The 12,556-nt window shown below is 39.3% G+C and overlaps 1 protein-coding gene across 10 annotated transcripts in view; it reads right to left on the bottom strand.

The window, feature by feature from the left end:
* LOC108441182 (nuclear factor 1 X-type-like) overlaps nt 1-12,556 on the bottom strand; it is a 167,801-nt gene that overhangs the window by 107,449 nt on the left and 47,796 nt on the right. Inside the window, exons 1-2 of one of the 10 annotated variants that reach the window (XM_037543817.1) lie at nt 1,791-1,867; nt 997-1,141 (exon numbers count right to left, since the gene is read on the bottom strand). The exons of the other annotated variants lie outside the window; for them this stretch is intronic. Of the exons in view, the coding sequence (XP_037399714.1) occupies nt 997-999 (3 nt within the window). The 5' untranslated portion in view covers nt 1,000-1,141; nt 1,791-1,867. Of the gene's footprint in view, nt 1-996; nt 1,142-1,790; nt 1,868-12,556 lie in introns of those variants that run through there. 10 annotated transcript variants of the gene reach the window in all.

Below are 12,556 nucleotides of genomic sequence, written 5' to 3'. Positions count from 1 at the left end.
GGAGAGAGAGAGATGGATGGGGTGAAAGGGAGAGGGAAAGAGGAAGAAGAAGAGGAGGAGGGATGGAGAGAAGGCGTTAGCATTGTGGTGAATTGAAACAGAGGACAGCAAAACTGGGTTTATGTCGCCCGTGCCGCCACGGATACGGACTGAGCAAGCGCGGGGGAGAGGCATGAACGCACACACAGACACACACACACACACACACACACACACACACACACACACACATGGGCACACACAAACAATGGTACTGTGCACCCTCCCTGCATTTCTGCTTCGTGACTCTTATCCCAAAAAGTTAAATAAAATTCTCTGGTCTAACCAGTGAAATATTTTTGATAGATATTTTCTTTATTTATAGAAGCAAAGAGAAGGAAAATTACAGACTGTAAGAACAAAATTAAGAGGAATTCATGCTTCACTGAATTTTATAAATCATTAAATGAAACATGCTGGCCTCTTAAACTTACATGGAACAGATTTAAAAATATATATGACTCAGATTTATAATTCTACACAAATAAGAAGATAAAATAGCTGCTCTGCTGGCTCTGAGGTCGACCATATAAAATGCTGATATAAATGAATACCTTTTAATGCTATAGTGATACTTCATATATAAGAGATTCATCTAAATTCTACTTAAATCACCCAAAATCATCAATAAATTTTCTTTGTTCATGTTGTTTTCGGTCATCTGTTTTAACCCGAACACATGTCAAAACTGTAATTTTGTTAAGAACCCAGTAAGATCAGCACTGATCTGTAGCGTCAGGTGTTTTTCATGAAATGTCTCAAAGTCTGTGCCCCATTTAAAGCTGCTGTTACTGAATTAAAGGGTGACACAGAGAATAACACAGCCAGGCAAGCATCTTCTAGCACTTTCCAACTTTTTACGTGCACCATTTTACCACAACACTGCACAACCACAAAACAAACGCAGGCAAGACGTGCAACACAAAGAAAAAAAGAGCAGAAAAGGTCGGTAGTTACCATTTCGCACTTTCATCATAAACTGCACTGCCACTTGAGAATAAACAAAAATGGAAAAGCCAAGCGGTTCCTCTGCTTTCTCTAGTCAACACCACATGTCCTAATGATTGCTACACTGAGCAATGAAATAGCCCTAAAAATCACGCTGTTAGGAGAAAAAAAAAAAAAGAGAGAAAAAGTCAAACTGAATTTTAAAGTGAATTTCTTATGGAAAGGAAATTTAAAATAAAATTTTAATATGTAAAAACAAGAGAACTGAAAGCAAGAAAAGAAGTTTACAAAAAAAAAAAGTCTACATCTGTGTCGTTGTCAGTTCAGACACAAAAACATTTAAAAAACTGAGCATGAAAAAAGTAGAGAGGGAAATAAAGAAGAAAAAACAATAACACACAAAAAAAAATGCAGGTGCCACAAGAAGGAGAAAAAATGTTTGGCAAAAGTGATGCCTGTTCAGATCTCTGCATTCGACTCGTAGAGAAAAGAGAGAGAGAGAGAGAGAGAGAGAGGGAGAGAGAGAGGAAGAGAGGCAGAGAAAGAAGGGGTGAGAGAGGAAGAGAGGGAGAGCGACAGAGAAAGAAAAGGGGTGAGAGAGAAAGAGAAAAGGAGAGAAGAGAGAAGGGACGACAGCAAGGAGGGGGGTAGCGAGGAGCGAATGGAGAGCCGGAAGAAAGAAAAAAAAACAAAAAAGAGAGAGAACAGAGGACCGAATCAATGTTGGATGAGCGCGCGTACGACCGCTGGCAAACCCGCCTGACGCTTCTCTTTTCCCCCTTTTTTCTCTCCAACTCACTCACTCTCTCTCTCTCTTCCTCTCAGCGTTCTTTTCCTCACCATCGCCCGCGAGTGTGCCAGCGCCAGCCTGAACCCACCTATTTGGCACAGAGTTGCCCAATATGCTCAACCAATACGCACGCTTCAAGAACTGAATGGGTGGGAGAGAGAGAGGGAGGGAGGGAGGGATGGAGGGAGGGAGGGAGGGAGGGCTGGATGTGAATCAGTCCGTGGGCTGGCTCTTCACTTTGCCAAATTAGCAACTTCCTAGCTAGCAGTGCAACTGCAGATTCCAGGACCAATCAGCTGCCTCGACTGGGTTCTAGCCCCACCCCCAGGCACCTCCAAAACCTGCTCTAACCCACAGCCCCCCCAAAACACTTATACTCACATTCACATATAAAAAAGAGTGCAGCTTTGAATTTACTTGATTCAAATAAGTGCATAATTTCCACATGAATAACATACATCAACACATCAACGGCCAAAGCAAGTAAACTGACAGACGGCAATGGCAGTGATGTGATATTAACATGGAATTGATTGGGAAATGATGTATAACTCAATACATCTTAGTTTATTTTCAGTGCACATACCTTAATCTGCATTGTGGCCAACACATCATACTCATCAGCATCAAGCCACACACACACACACACACACACACACACACACACACACACACACACACATAGTCCTGTCATCCAAAACTCACCCCCTTCTTTTCTCATCCCTCAGCCCCACTCTCTCTCTCAAATCATGTTCTCCCTCCATCCCTCTCATTCACTCTCTATCTCTTCTCCCTTTCCCTCTCTCCATCCTTCCCTCCTTCATTCTCTCTCTCTCTCTCTCTCTCACTCTCTGCAAGCCTTGGCATGGAGTCCTGTGTGAACACACAGGGCTGAAATCCCTGCAGACCCTCCAAACCAGCAGCTGCCATCAGACCCACCACACAAACAAAGAAGGAGGGAGACACATATTCCTCACCAATACAGCCACACACACACACACACACACACACACACACACACACACACACACACACATACACACACTCTCTCTCTCTCTCTCTCTCTCTCTCTCTACATCTCTTTATGTCTCGCTCTGTACAACAGACTCTTGCACATATAAAATAAAGATGCAAACGTTTGGACTGATGTTTTATATACGCTCTCAGAAAAAAAACCTTAAAGTCACGTCTTCGGTGCAGTCAGGGAACATATGTATACCACCTTCACTTGCTAGTATTATTTGTTTTAAGTTACACTGACTGCATAGACGCAGTTTTTGACAGAGAAAAAGTACAAAGCAATGCATCTCTTTGTGAATAGAGTGAATAGAGTGTAGCTTTTAAAGCCAATTAAAGGGGGGATTCTGTTAATTTATCAAAATTTCTACACAATTATTCAAATGCAAACGTAAATGTAAAGTCATTCAGAGTGGTTTGGTGTGAAATGCTCCGTTCTACAGAAACCTGCTGAGTCAGAACTGTTCACGGTGGTGGTGATAGGAACCAGACGTCGGAAGTGTGTGGTGTCTCTTAAAGCTGCTTTCCTGTTATTACATGAAATGGTTGCGAGTGCTCTCACTGATGTCTGGAACATTATTTTATGATAGTTCTGTGATACTGGCGGAGACTTGCAAGCATTGCCAAGTAAGCCAAGTTTTACTTACAATTTTAATGTACGTCAATGGAACCAGACTTCTTACCAAGTAATTTTGGGCCATTTCTTTTGGTCTATGAATCTTCTCATTTATACACAATATAAAGAATAGTAGGAAGTTTCAAATTATGTCAAACAACAAAAACAATAAAAATAGAGATCCAAGGTTTTGGTCCGACAGCAGCGATACACTTCGCAGACACAGAGACATTTGGTTCCTATCACCACCACTGTAAAAAATATCTTTCCCATCAAACAACTCTGAATGGCTTTACTACAACTCAAGCACTGAATTATGCAGAAACTATGTGAACTTGGTTGAACTCTGCTTACACAAATAGATCATGATGTATCTTTGACTGTATATTTAGACATTTGTACAAAAATGTACAAAAGCTTTTTTTCACAGAGTATATACTGCTATACAGATACAGTACAGTGCAAAACATATACAGTGATTATTTTAATCACAAAGAATATTAGTATATAAATATAAATAGTGATTTATATATATGTCTGCATAGTCGCTTACCCATTTGCAAACCTCTACTCGTGGCAGCCTAGTGTTTTTTGTAGTTATTCCAATACTTGGTTCAGTTAATACTACATTAAATTAAATCAGATATGCCTTAACACAAGAAATTTAACAGATCTATGTGATGACAGGGGGCATTAAGGAGAAAACAGAACCTAAGCTGTGTCTTTCAATTCACAAGACATCAAGTACTTTTCTTAAAAGCAGAAATTCATGTTTTTCTGTATTTACTCTAATTTAATATAGTGTTTTTACAAACCCTTCACTATTCATGTAGACCCATGCAAACACACACACACACACACACACACACACACACACACACACACACACACACACGCAGTAAATTAAACGGTAAGAGTGTTTATGTCCTTTTCCTCTCCTGTAAAGTTATACTTAATGTAACTTTTCATATTTTCATTTGTCATCATTCGTTACTTTGATATGCTGTTCACTGTGGCCTTTTTCTCCTCGCTTTTTTTGCCATTTGCCATGCTTTGTCACATTAACAAAGCACAAATCTCCATTATCAGTGACCCGATGATCCACCAGGCAAATCGCTAGCATGAGCGGACTCAAATCGGGAGATCTAATCTAGCTAAATCCCCGCAACGAGTTTAAGCAGCATATGCCGAGCTCCCAGGGTGCCACCGCACCTCAGGGCAAAAAGCCACAAAGAGGAGGGCACTCCAATCAAACACAGGGTCTAGAGTAATTACAAAACTCCTCCTGGGTCTTCTACTCCACTTTTAACCTCTAAAAACCTGGGAAAATAAACATGCCTGTGCACGGACTGATAGAAGATTAGAAAATTATTCCATGTATGTAACTCCTACAATCGTACAGTGAAACACTACAGGCTTACAGTTCATTTTTAACGTTACATTGGTTCAGCAGAGTTCTGTCAAGACAGGTGAATTTACAGTGCAGTTAAATATGAGAACCTTTAATCTCCCTTCATTCTGTCAACCTACTAATACGCTAAATTATATTAGGCATGTTATATTTATTTATTTCAATGTTTGCTTAGTCTCAGAAATTTTAGTTTTATGCGCCTGAAGGCCAGTTGCATTCTATATTAGACTTAATAAATCAGACTAATATTAGCCATAATAGTGTAAGACAGTTCAGGGAAAGGTAATGAGGCAAAAATTAAACACTGTGGTACTTTTTCATTATACAAAATAAACAGCATCATAATATTATATAATATCACATATATGTATCTATATATTTAGTTTTTCCTGAGGTTTAGAAAATTTAGATCAGGCAAAATGCAACAGCAGCGTCACATTTTAAAAAGGCTATGAAAAATGACATTTTAAACTAAGCTTTTTCAAAAATAAACTTAAAATAAAAGGTACATATTTGTAAAATTCAAGCAATTCACTGCTGTCATAAGAAAAAGTTGCATCTCCATTTTTTTAATTTTTCAGATTTTGGAGATGCCTGTTGTCCATTACATTATATGTAAACTTCATGATGAACTGACCAAAAGAAACAGCCCAAAATGACTTGGTAAAAACGTCTGGTTCCATTGACTTACATTAAAAGCAAAGTATGTTTTTTCCTTCTCCTGTAAAGTCACCATTTTCGAGATATGAGGTTTTGTTCTGACAACAGCGAGCTGTTAATTATTTATCATTTATGACACATGCAGCTGTCCAGAGCTCGTGAAGAAAGCAGCGTTTTCTAGAACTGCGGATGATTCTCGTGATAGACTCAGAAAAGGATATTGTAATGTAATTCTCACAATAATGATAGCATATTCTCTTATAGCTACATTAAAGGGAGGTACCTCGTCCTTTAGACAACATACGCAGAGTTAAAATCCTCAAACTCTCATGCGCTGTTGTGATTCTGAGCTGCTCAATTCTCCCACAGTTCATGTGTATCTCTCACATTCAAACTCTTAATAAACAAAAGGCCATCTTATCTCAGAGAGACACTCGCCCGTCGACACTAGTGACCTTTGTTTTTCAGCAGGAGCTAAGGGTGTTTTTTTTTTTTTTTTAAATCCAACACAACAGAAAAAGTGAGAATGCGAGGCAGATAAAAGTTTGAGGAGAAAAGGAAAAGAGGAAAATTCAGTACGGAAGGCTTATTCGCCCCGCTGCCTGCTTCCTCTGTGTGTCTCTGTGTGTGTGTGTGTGTGTGTGTGTGTGTGTGTGTGTGTGTGTGTGTGTGTGAGAGTGTGTGTGCCGTGTCGCCTGCCAGAAACAGAGTAAAAAATCATGTGGGTGGCTTGGCTGAAGGGGCAGGGGGGTACACTTGACAGCTCGCTTTTAGTAGCACAACTGCCAAAATCTTCACACTTTTTGTTGTTGCATTCTTGTATTTATGAATAAGACAGTTGAACGAATGCAAATGGCAATTCTGAACAATTCGAGACGTCCTTGAATTGGGCCTGCAAAAAAAGCTGAAGGCCATAGCAGCTCAAAAATAATTCAATGCTTTAATTCTTAGAGTGCCAAACTGTTCTATGGCGGTAACTTTAAGCCTGTAGCGCTCACCAAAAAGCCTAAATTACAACTGAATGTAGCACAAGTTCATTTACAGTTCATGCGCTGTATAAATACACACATAACCAATGCAAAGGCTAATTAGTCAATTAGGCCTATTTTGTTTTTGTGGGGCTGGTAGACTTAACTTATTATAAACTCAATGCACTATAATGAGGAAATCTCACAGAACGAGTTCTGATTGGTCTGATGGGATGAAAATTTGCATACTATGGATGAGCATTTACCATTACCCAGTTTAATGATTAGGATTACTTGTAATATCAATACTTTTATTAATGATCAAATGGAGTTTTTATTAAAAATCAGCAGACTGAATTTGAAATAATGAATTAAGTTCAGTCTTAAGGGATCATTATTACTAATAATTGATCATTAATACGTATTAAAATTAAAACGAGCTAGTTGGTGTTATAGGTTACGGAAATGCTCAGGCAAGGTCAGACAACACACAGAGCAATGAAAATTCAGAACAGAACATTTCAGACATGGACAACCGTGGGTTAAATGTATACCTGCCCATGGCAGAACACCTGCGCTGCTTTAGTCTAGCAGTTGTGCATTCTAGGCTTGCTACTGTCCACTAAGGGACATAAGGAGAGGTTAGGAGCTCCATGACTGCAGGACTGTCTTTTTAAAACCAGCAGTTGACTCGGTGTAAAGGCTGAATCACTAACCACAAGGTCCAGGCACAGAGGAGATCATATCCCCAAGTCAAAGGTTTTAAAAAAAATCTGAATTAGGCGAATGGTTTAAAATTGTGTGCTCAGGTAACAGAAATGAGGGGTAAATCAAACGCATGTAACAGTGTGAAAACGGTGCAGTGTGAATAATCCGAATAGTCTCATAATGAATTTAGCTGGGACAATTTTTTTTGTCATATTCTGTGCCTCAAACATGCCCATTAAAAAGCGTTTTCGACGCCAGTAAAGAACCAACGCGGTAGGCAGGTTCACCACACTCTCAGAAAAAAGGCGCTAAATTGATATTTTATAAAAATATTTATAAAATGATATTTTCTGAGCTGTACTGACTTTTCATATGACCGTTCTGTTTAAAAGCATTAGGAATTAAAATATGCAAATATGCAGCTTTCTCTAAAAAAAAATAATAATAAAAAAAAAAAACAAGGTACTGAAGGTCCGCTGCTGAGCAGTGACATCACAGCTGTACCTTTACGCTGAGGCACGCGACGTGTACCCGCACCGTCTTTGTTCTGGCCGGGTATTTAGAGTTAAGCCACCGCTAACGGCGACTCTACGACTCTCTTGATAACTTAAGCAGCCCTTTTTGGCCTGCGACACAGCGTCACCGTTAACGTCGTCCAAACCACCTGAATGACCACATTTCTCGAGAGAAAAAGGTCCCACAAGTAACGCCAGACGACAGAGCGAAGTGAACGATAAAATGAAGGAGGGGGAACAACGACACAGCGGGGCCCTGTAAACGGCTGTCCGGTACCTTGGCCTCCGCCCTGCACCGCTCACACGGAAAATCCCATTTTCTTTTCTCTTCTCAGAGAAAAAAGTCAGACGAGTAGCTCCTCTGACTGAACAGCTCAGCGAGCGAGAAGGGGGGGGAAAAGAACTTTCCCGCGCTCGCAGAGCTGGAATCCGCGCGCGCCTGCCTCCTCGGCGTTCTGGAACGTTCTGACTGGAACGTTGGACACTTCAAACGTGCTACGTTTATATTCGACACTATTATTCGCTGAATTATTCTTCGATTACGTCTTGTAAGGAGCTGACGGCGCCGAGGCCGGACGGCGCAGAGCTGCCAGGTCATTTGTGAGTTTTTCCTCTCTGACGGAACCTGGAAGAGCACAGAACACAGCGAAGCCCGTAACTGGGCCTGTATTTCAGTGTTTGGGCTGCAGCAGTTTCCTCGACCTCTAACCAAACGAAGAGCTAAACACAGCGCATTTTCCTCCCGCTCCCCGAGTCAAACGGCCCTAGCATCGCTACAGGCCTGCAGCCTGGCTTTATAACTCGCAACAGACCCGAGCATAAAATCCGCAAAACTGACCATGACGCTAAATATGACAAAAAACAGAAACGAATGATAAAAAAAAACATATTAATTAATTACACCTATCTGACGTGACAAGGTGGCTTTGCTGAGGCTTCTTAATGTCCTTCTTGGAAGACACCTTTTCTCCCCCAGCCATCAAGAAGTCGACAACCTGTTCACATAAAACCCGTGAGCTCAGGCTGTAACCCTGTGATAATTAGGCCTATAAACAGATTTATGCGCTACGGTCTGAAATGGAGAGTCTGTCATATTAAGCCAGTTGGCGGATATTAACGCATTCACCGCTTTTATTTTAGCCTATTTAACGTCCACTTAAAACATACAGCGCGAACGATGGGGCCTACAGACCGAGCTAACCTGGCCTGGCGGGGAGGAAAGGTGTTTTTCATCAGCAGGTATTTCACTTACTGCAGCCCACAGAACACAAAAACACAAGTAAAGCAGTTTAATATTCCGGCCTTCTGGATAAACCATGACCTGTTGGGGAGAAGCGAATTTATTTTCCAGTTGGTTTGCGCCAAAATTAGAAAGCGTCAAATCACAATGCGGAGATTCCCCCCCCCCACGCCATATTTTGTTTACTAGAGGCTAATTGAGCCGGATCTTCCGAGCAGACCCGCTGCGTTTTAAGACAGCTGATAGTTCCTCATTCAGAACAACCGCTATTTAAATACTGACATGTAGAATCAGAAAACAATCCACCAGTAGAAAATACAGAGTGAGAAATTATTCAAATTCTTATCAAATTCTGTTTTACCTGCCTCGCTTTACCGCAGAGTACCCCAGGCTGCCTCGGTTTACCTCAGAATTTACCACAGACAGCCTCACTTTACTTCATATTACCAAAGACTACATCAATTTATACCAGAATTGACCACAAACCACCTCACTTTACCTCATATTACCAAAGGCTACATCAATTTATACCAGAATTTACCACAATCTACCTCACTTTACCTCATATTACCAAAGGCTACAGCAATTTATACCAGAATTTACCACAAACTACCTCACTTTACTTCATATTACCAAAGGCTACAGCAATTTATACCAGAATCTACCACAAACTACCTCACTTTACTTCATATTACCAAAGGCTACTTTAATTTATACCAGAATTTACCACAAACTACCTCACTTTACTTCATATTACCAAAGGCTACAGCAATTTATACCAGAATTTACCACAAACTACCTCACTTTACTTCATATTACCAAAGGCTACTTTAATTTATACCAGAATTTACCACAAACTACCTCACTTTACTTCATATTACCAAAGGCTACAGCAATTTATACCAGAATCTACCACAAACTACCTCACTTTACTTCATATTACCAAAGGCTACTTTAATTTATACCAGAATTTACCACAAACTACATCACTTTACTTCATATTACCAAAGGCTACTTTAATTTATACCAGAATTTACCACAAACTACCTCACTTTACTTCATATTACCAAAGGCTACAGCAATTTATACCAGAATCTACCACAAACTACCTCACTTTACTTCATATTACCAAAGGCTACTTTAATTTATACCAGAATTTACCACAAACTACATCACTTTACTTCATATTACAAAAGGCTACAGCAATTTATACCAGAATCTACCACAAACTACCTCACTTTACTTCATATTACCAAAGGCTACTTAAATTTATACCAGAATTTACCACAAACTACCTCACTTCACTTCATATTACCAAAGGCTACTTTAATTTATACCAGAATTTACCACAAACTACCTCACTTTACTTCATATTACCAAAGGCTACTTTAATTTATACCAGAATTTACCACAAACTACATCACTTTACTTCATATTACCAAAGGCTACTTTAATTTATACCAGAATTTACCACAAACTACCTCACTTTACTTCATATTACCAAAGGCTACAGCAATTTATACCAGAATCTACCACAAACTACCTCACTTTACTTCATATTACCAAAGGCTACTTTAATTTATACCAGAATTTACCACAAACTACATCACTTTACTTCATATTACAAAAGGCTACAGCAATTTATACCAGAATCTACCACAAACTACCTCACTTTACTTCATATTACCAAAGGCTACTTAAATTTATACCAGAATTTACCACAAACTACCTCACTTCACTTCATATTACCAAAGGCTACTTTAATTTATACCAGAATTTACCACAAACTACCTCACTTTACTTCATATTACCAATGGCTACTTTAATTTATACCAGAATTTACCACAAACTACCTCACTTTACTTCATATTACCAAAGGCTACTTTAATTTATACCAGAATTTACCACAAACTACCTCACTTTACTTCATATTACCAAAGGCTACAGCAATTTATACCAGAATTTACCACAAACTACCTCACTTTACTTCATATTACCAAAGGCTACAGCAATTTATACCAGAATTTACCACAAACTACCTCACTTTACTTCATATTACCAATGGCTACTTTAATTTATACCAGAATTTACCACAAACTACCTCACTTTACTTCATATTACCAAAGGCTACAGCAATTTATACCAGAATTTACCACAAACTACCTCACTTTACTTCATATTACCAAAGGCTACTTTAATTTATACCAGAATTTACCACAAACTACCTCACTTTACTTCATATTACCAAAGGCTACTTTAATTTATACCAGAATTTACCACAAACTACCTCACTTTACTTCATATTACCAAAGGCTACTTTAATTTATACCAGAATTTACCACAAACTACCTCACTTTACTTCATATTACCAATGGCTACTTTAATTTATACCAGAATTTACCACAAACTACCCCACTTTACCTTAAATCACCACAGACAACATCAGTTTACCTCAGAAGTCACCACAGACCGCACGCGCAAATCCAAAAGGCGGGAATCAGGTCACATGTAACCAGAATCGATTTGGCTGCGTCCCAAATCAACCCTACATATTCCCTGTGTAGTCTAACCGGGCATTCACTCATTTTTCCTCGGGCAACAATGTATGGCTGGGCAACTTTGCTGAAATTCAACATTGTGATTTTTCTACATACATCAGAAGAAGTCGACCTATTAATAAAAGTAATATAATCTGACTGCTGCTATGTGGACTTGTTCTGCTTTTTTTTTCAAAGAAATTTATTGCTCAAAATTTTGCTACCACTGAAAAGCAATACCACAGTATATCAGTACCATGCATCACTCAGCTCTATAGCAAGAAATTACTCTAGTGCACTGGAGCATTTCTGACATGTCACAATGCACCTCAAAATATAGGGTGTAAATCTAGGCTATACCCAAACCCAGTGTATCCCAAGATGCACTGCTAATCACACCAACCAACTAAAACTGAACATGGGAGCCTAATCGCCAACCACTCCAACATTAGTACTAAACTTTTCATTCTAAATGTAGTTGGTGTTTTTTTTTTAATGCTGAAATTCACTAAGTAGTAAACTGGGGGTCAGTTTGAGGCACAACCCAGAGATCCCTATAAGCAGCCATGCTTTTATTGAAGTAAGGTCAGTGAGCCTTGGTGTGGGCCTGTGATACTTGGACATATTTAAAACCATTGAAGCCCAAAGCAGCTTTCCTCAGCCTAATCTTCATCCTCTGAATCTGTAGCACACATTTGATTAGACTATAAATTTGACAAGTTTCTCTATACTTACTCTCTGCTTGTATTTTCTTCATGTGTTGAAGGAATACTGCCTCATTTTTCAACCTAATCTTGACTTGCCAAATCTGAAGCATGGTCTATTGTTATCAAAAATAAGTTCCCTATTCTTATAAAACAACAGAAAAACTGTCCACTCAAAACAAACTTTGAACAGAAGCCAATAGGCAGATGCTGATGTGCCTTCCCACTGACCTTTTTGAGTCAATGGGTTTTCTGTTGTTTAGGAAAATGATCATATATTCATGGTAATAGAGCATATGCTACAGACAGGGCAGATAGAGGTTAGGTTGTAAATGGCGTAAAACACATAATAATGCCAATATTGTACTCCCCAACTTATTCGTCCCTTTAGGCTGCTCATTAG

The sequence above is a fragment of the Pygocentrus nattereri genome, chromosome 12 (genome assembly GCF_015220715.1).
Source record: "Pygocentrus nattereri isolate fPygNat1 chromosome 12, fPygNat1.pri, whole genome shotgun sequence".
In the NCBI taxonomy this organism is placed as follows: Eukaryota; Metazoa; Chordata; class Actinopteri; order Characiformes; family Serrasalmidae; genus Pygocentrus; species Pygocentrus nattereri.
Note: the sequence above shows the minus strand (reverse complement) of the source record. Positions and strands in the feature narration are given on the sequence as shown.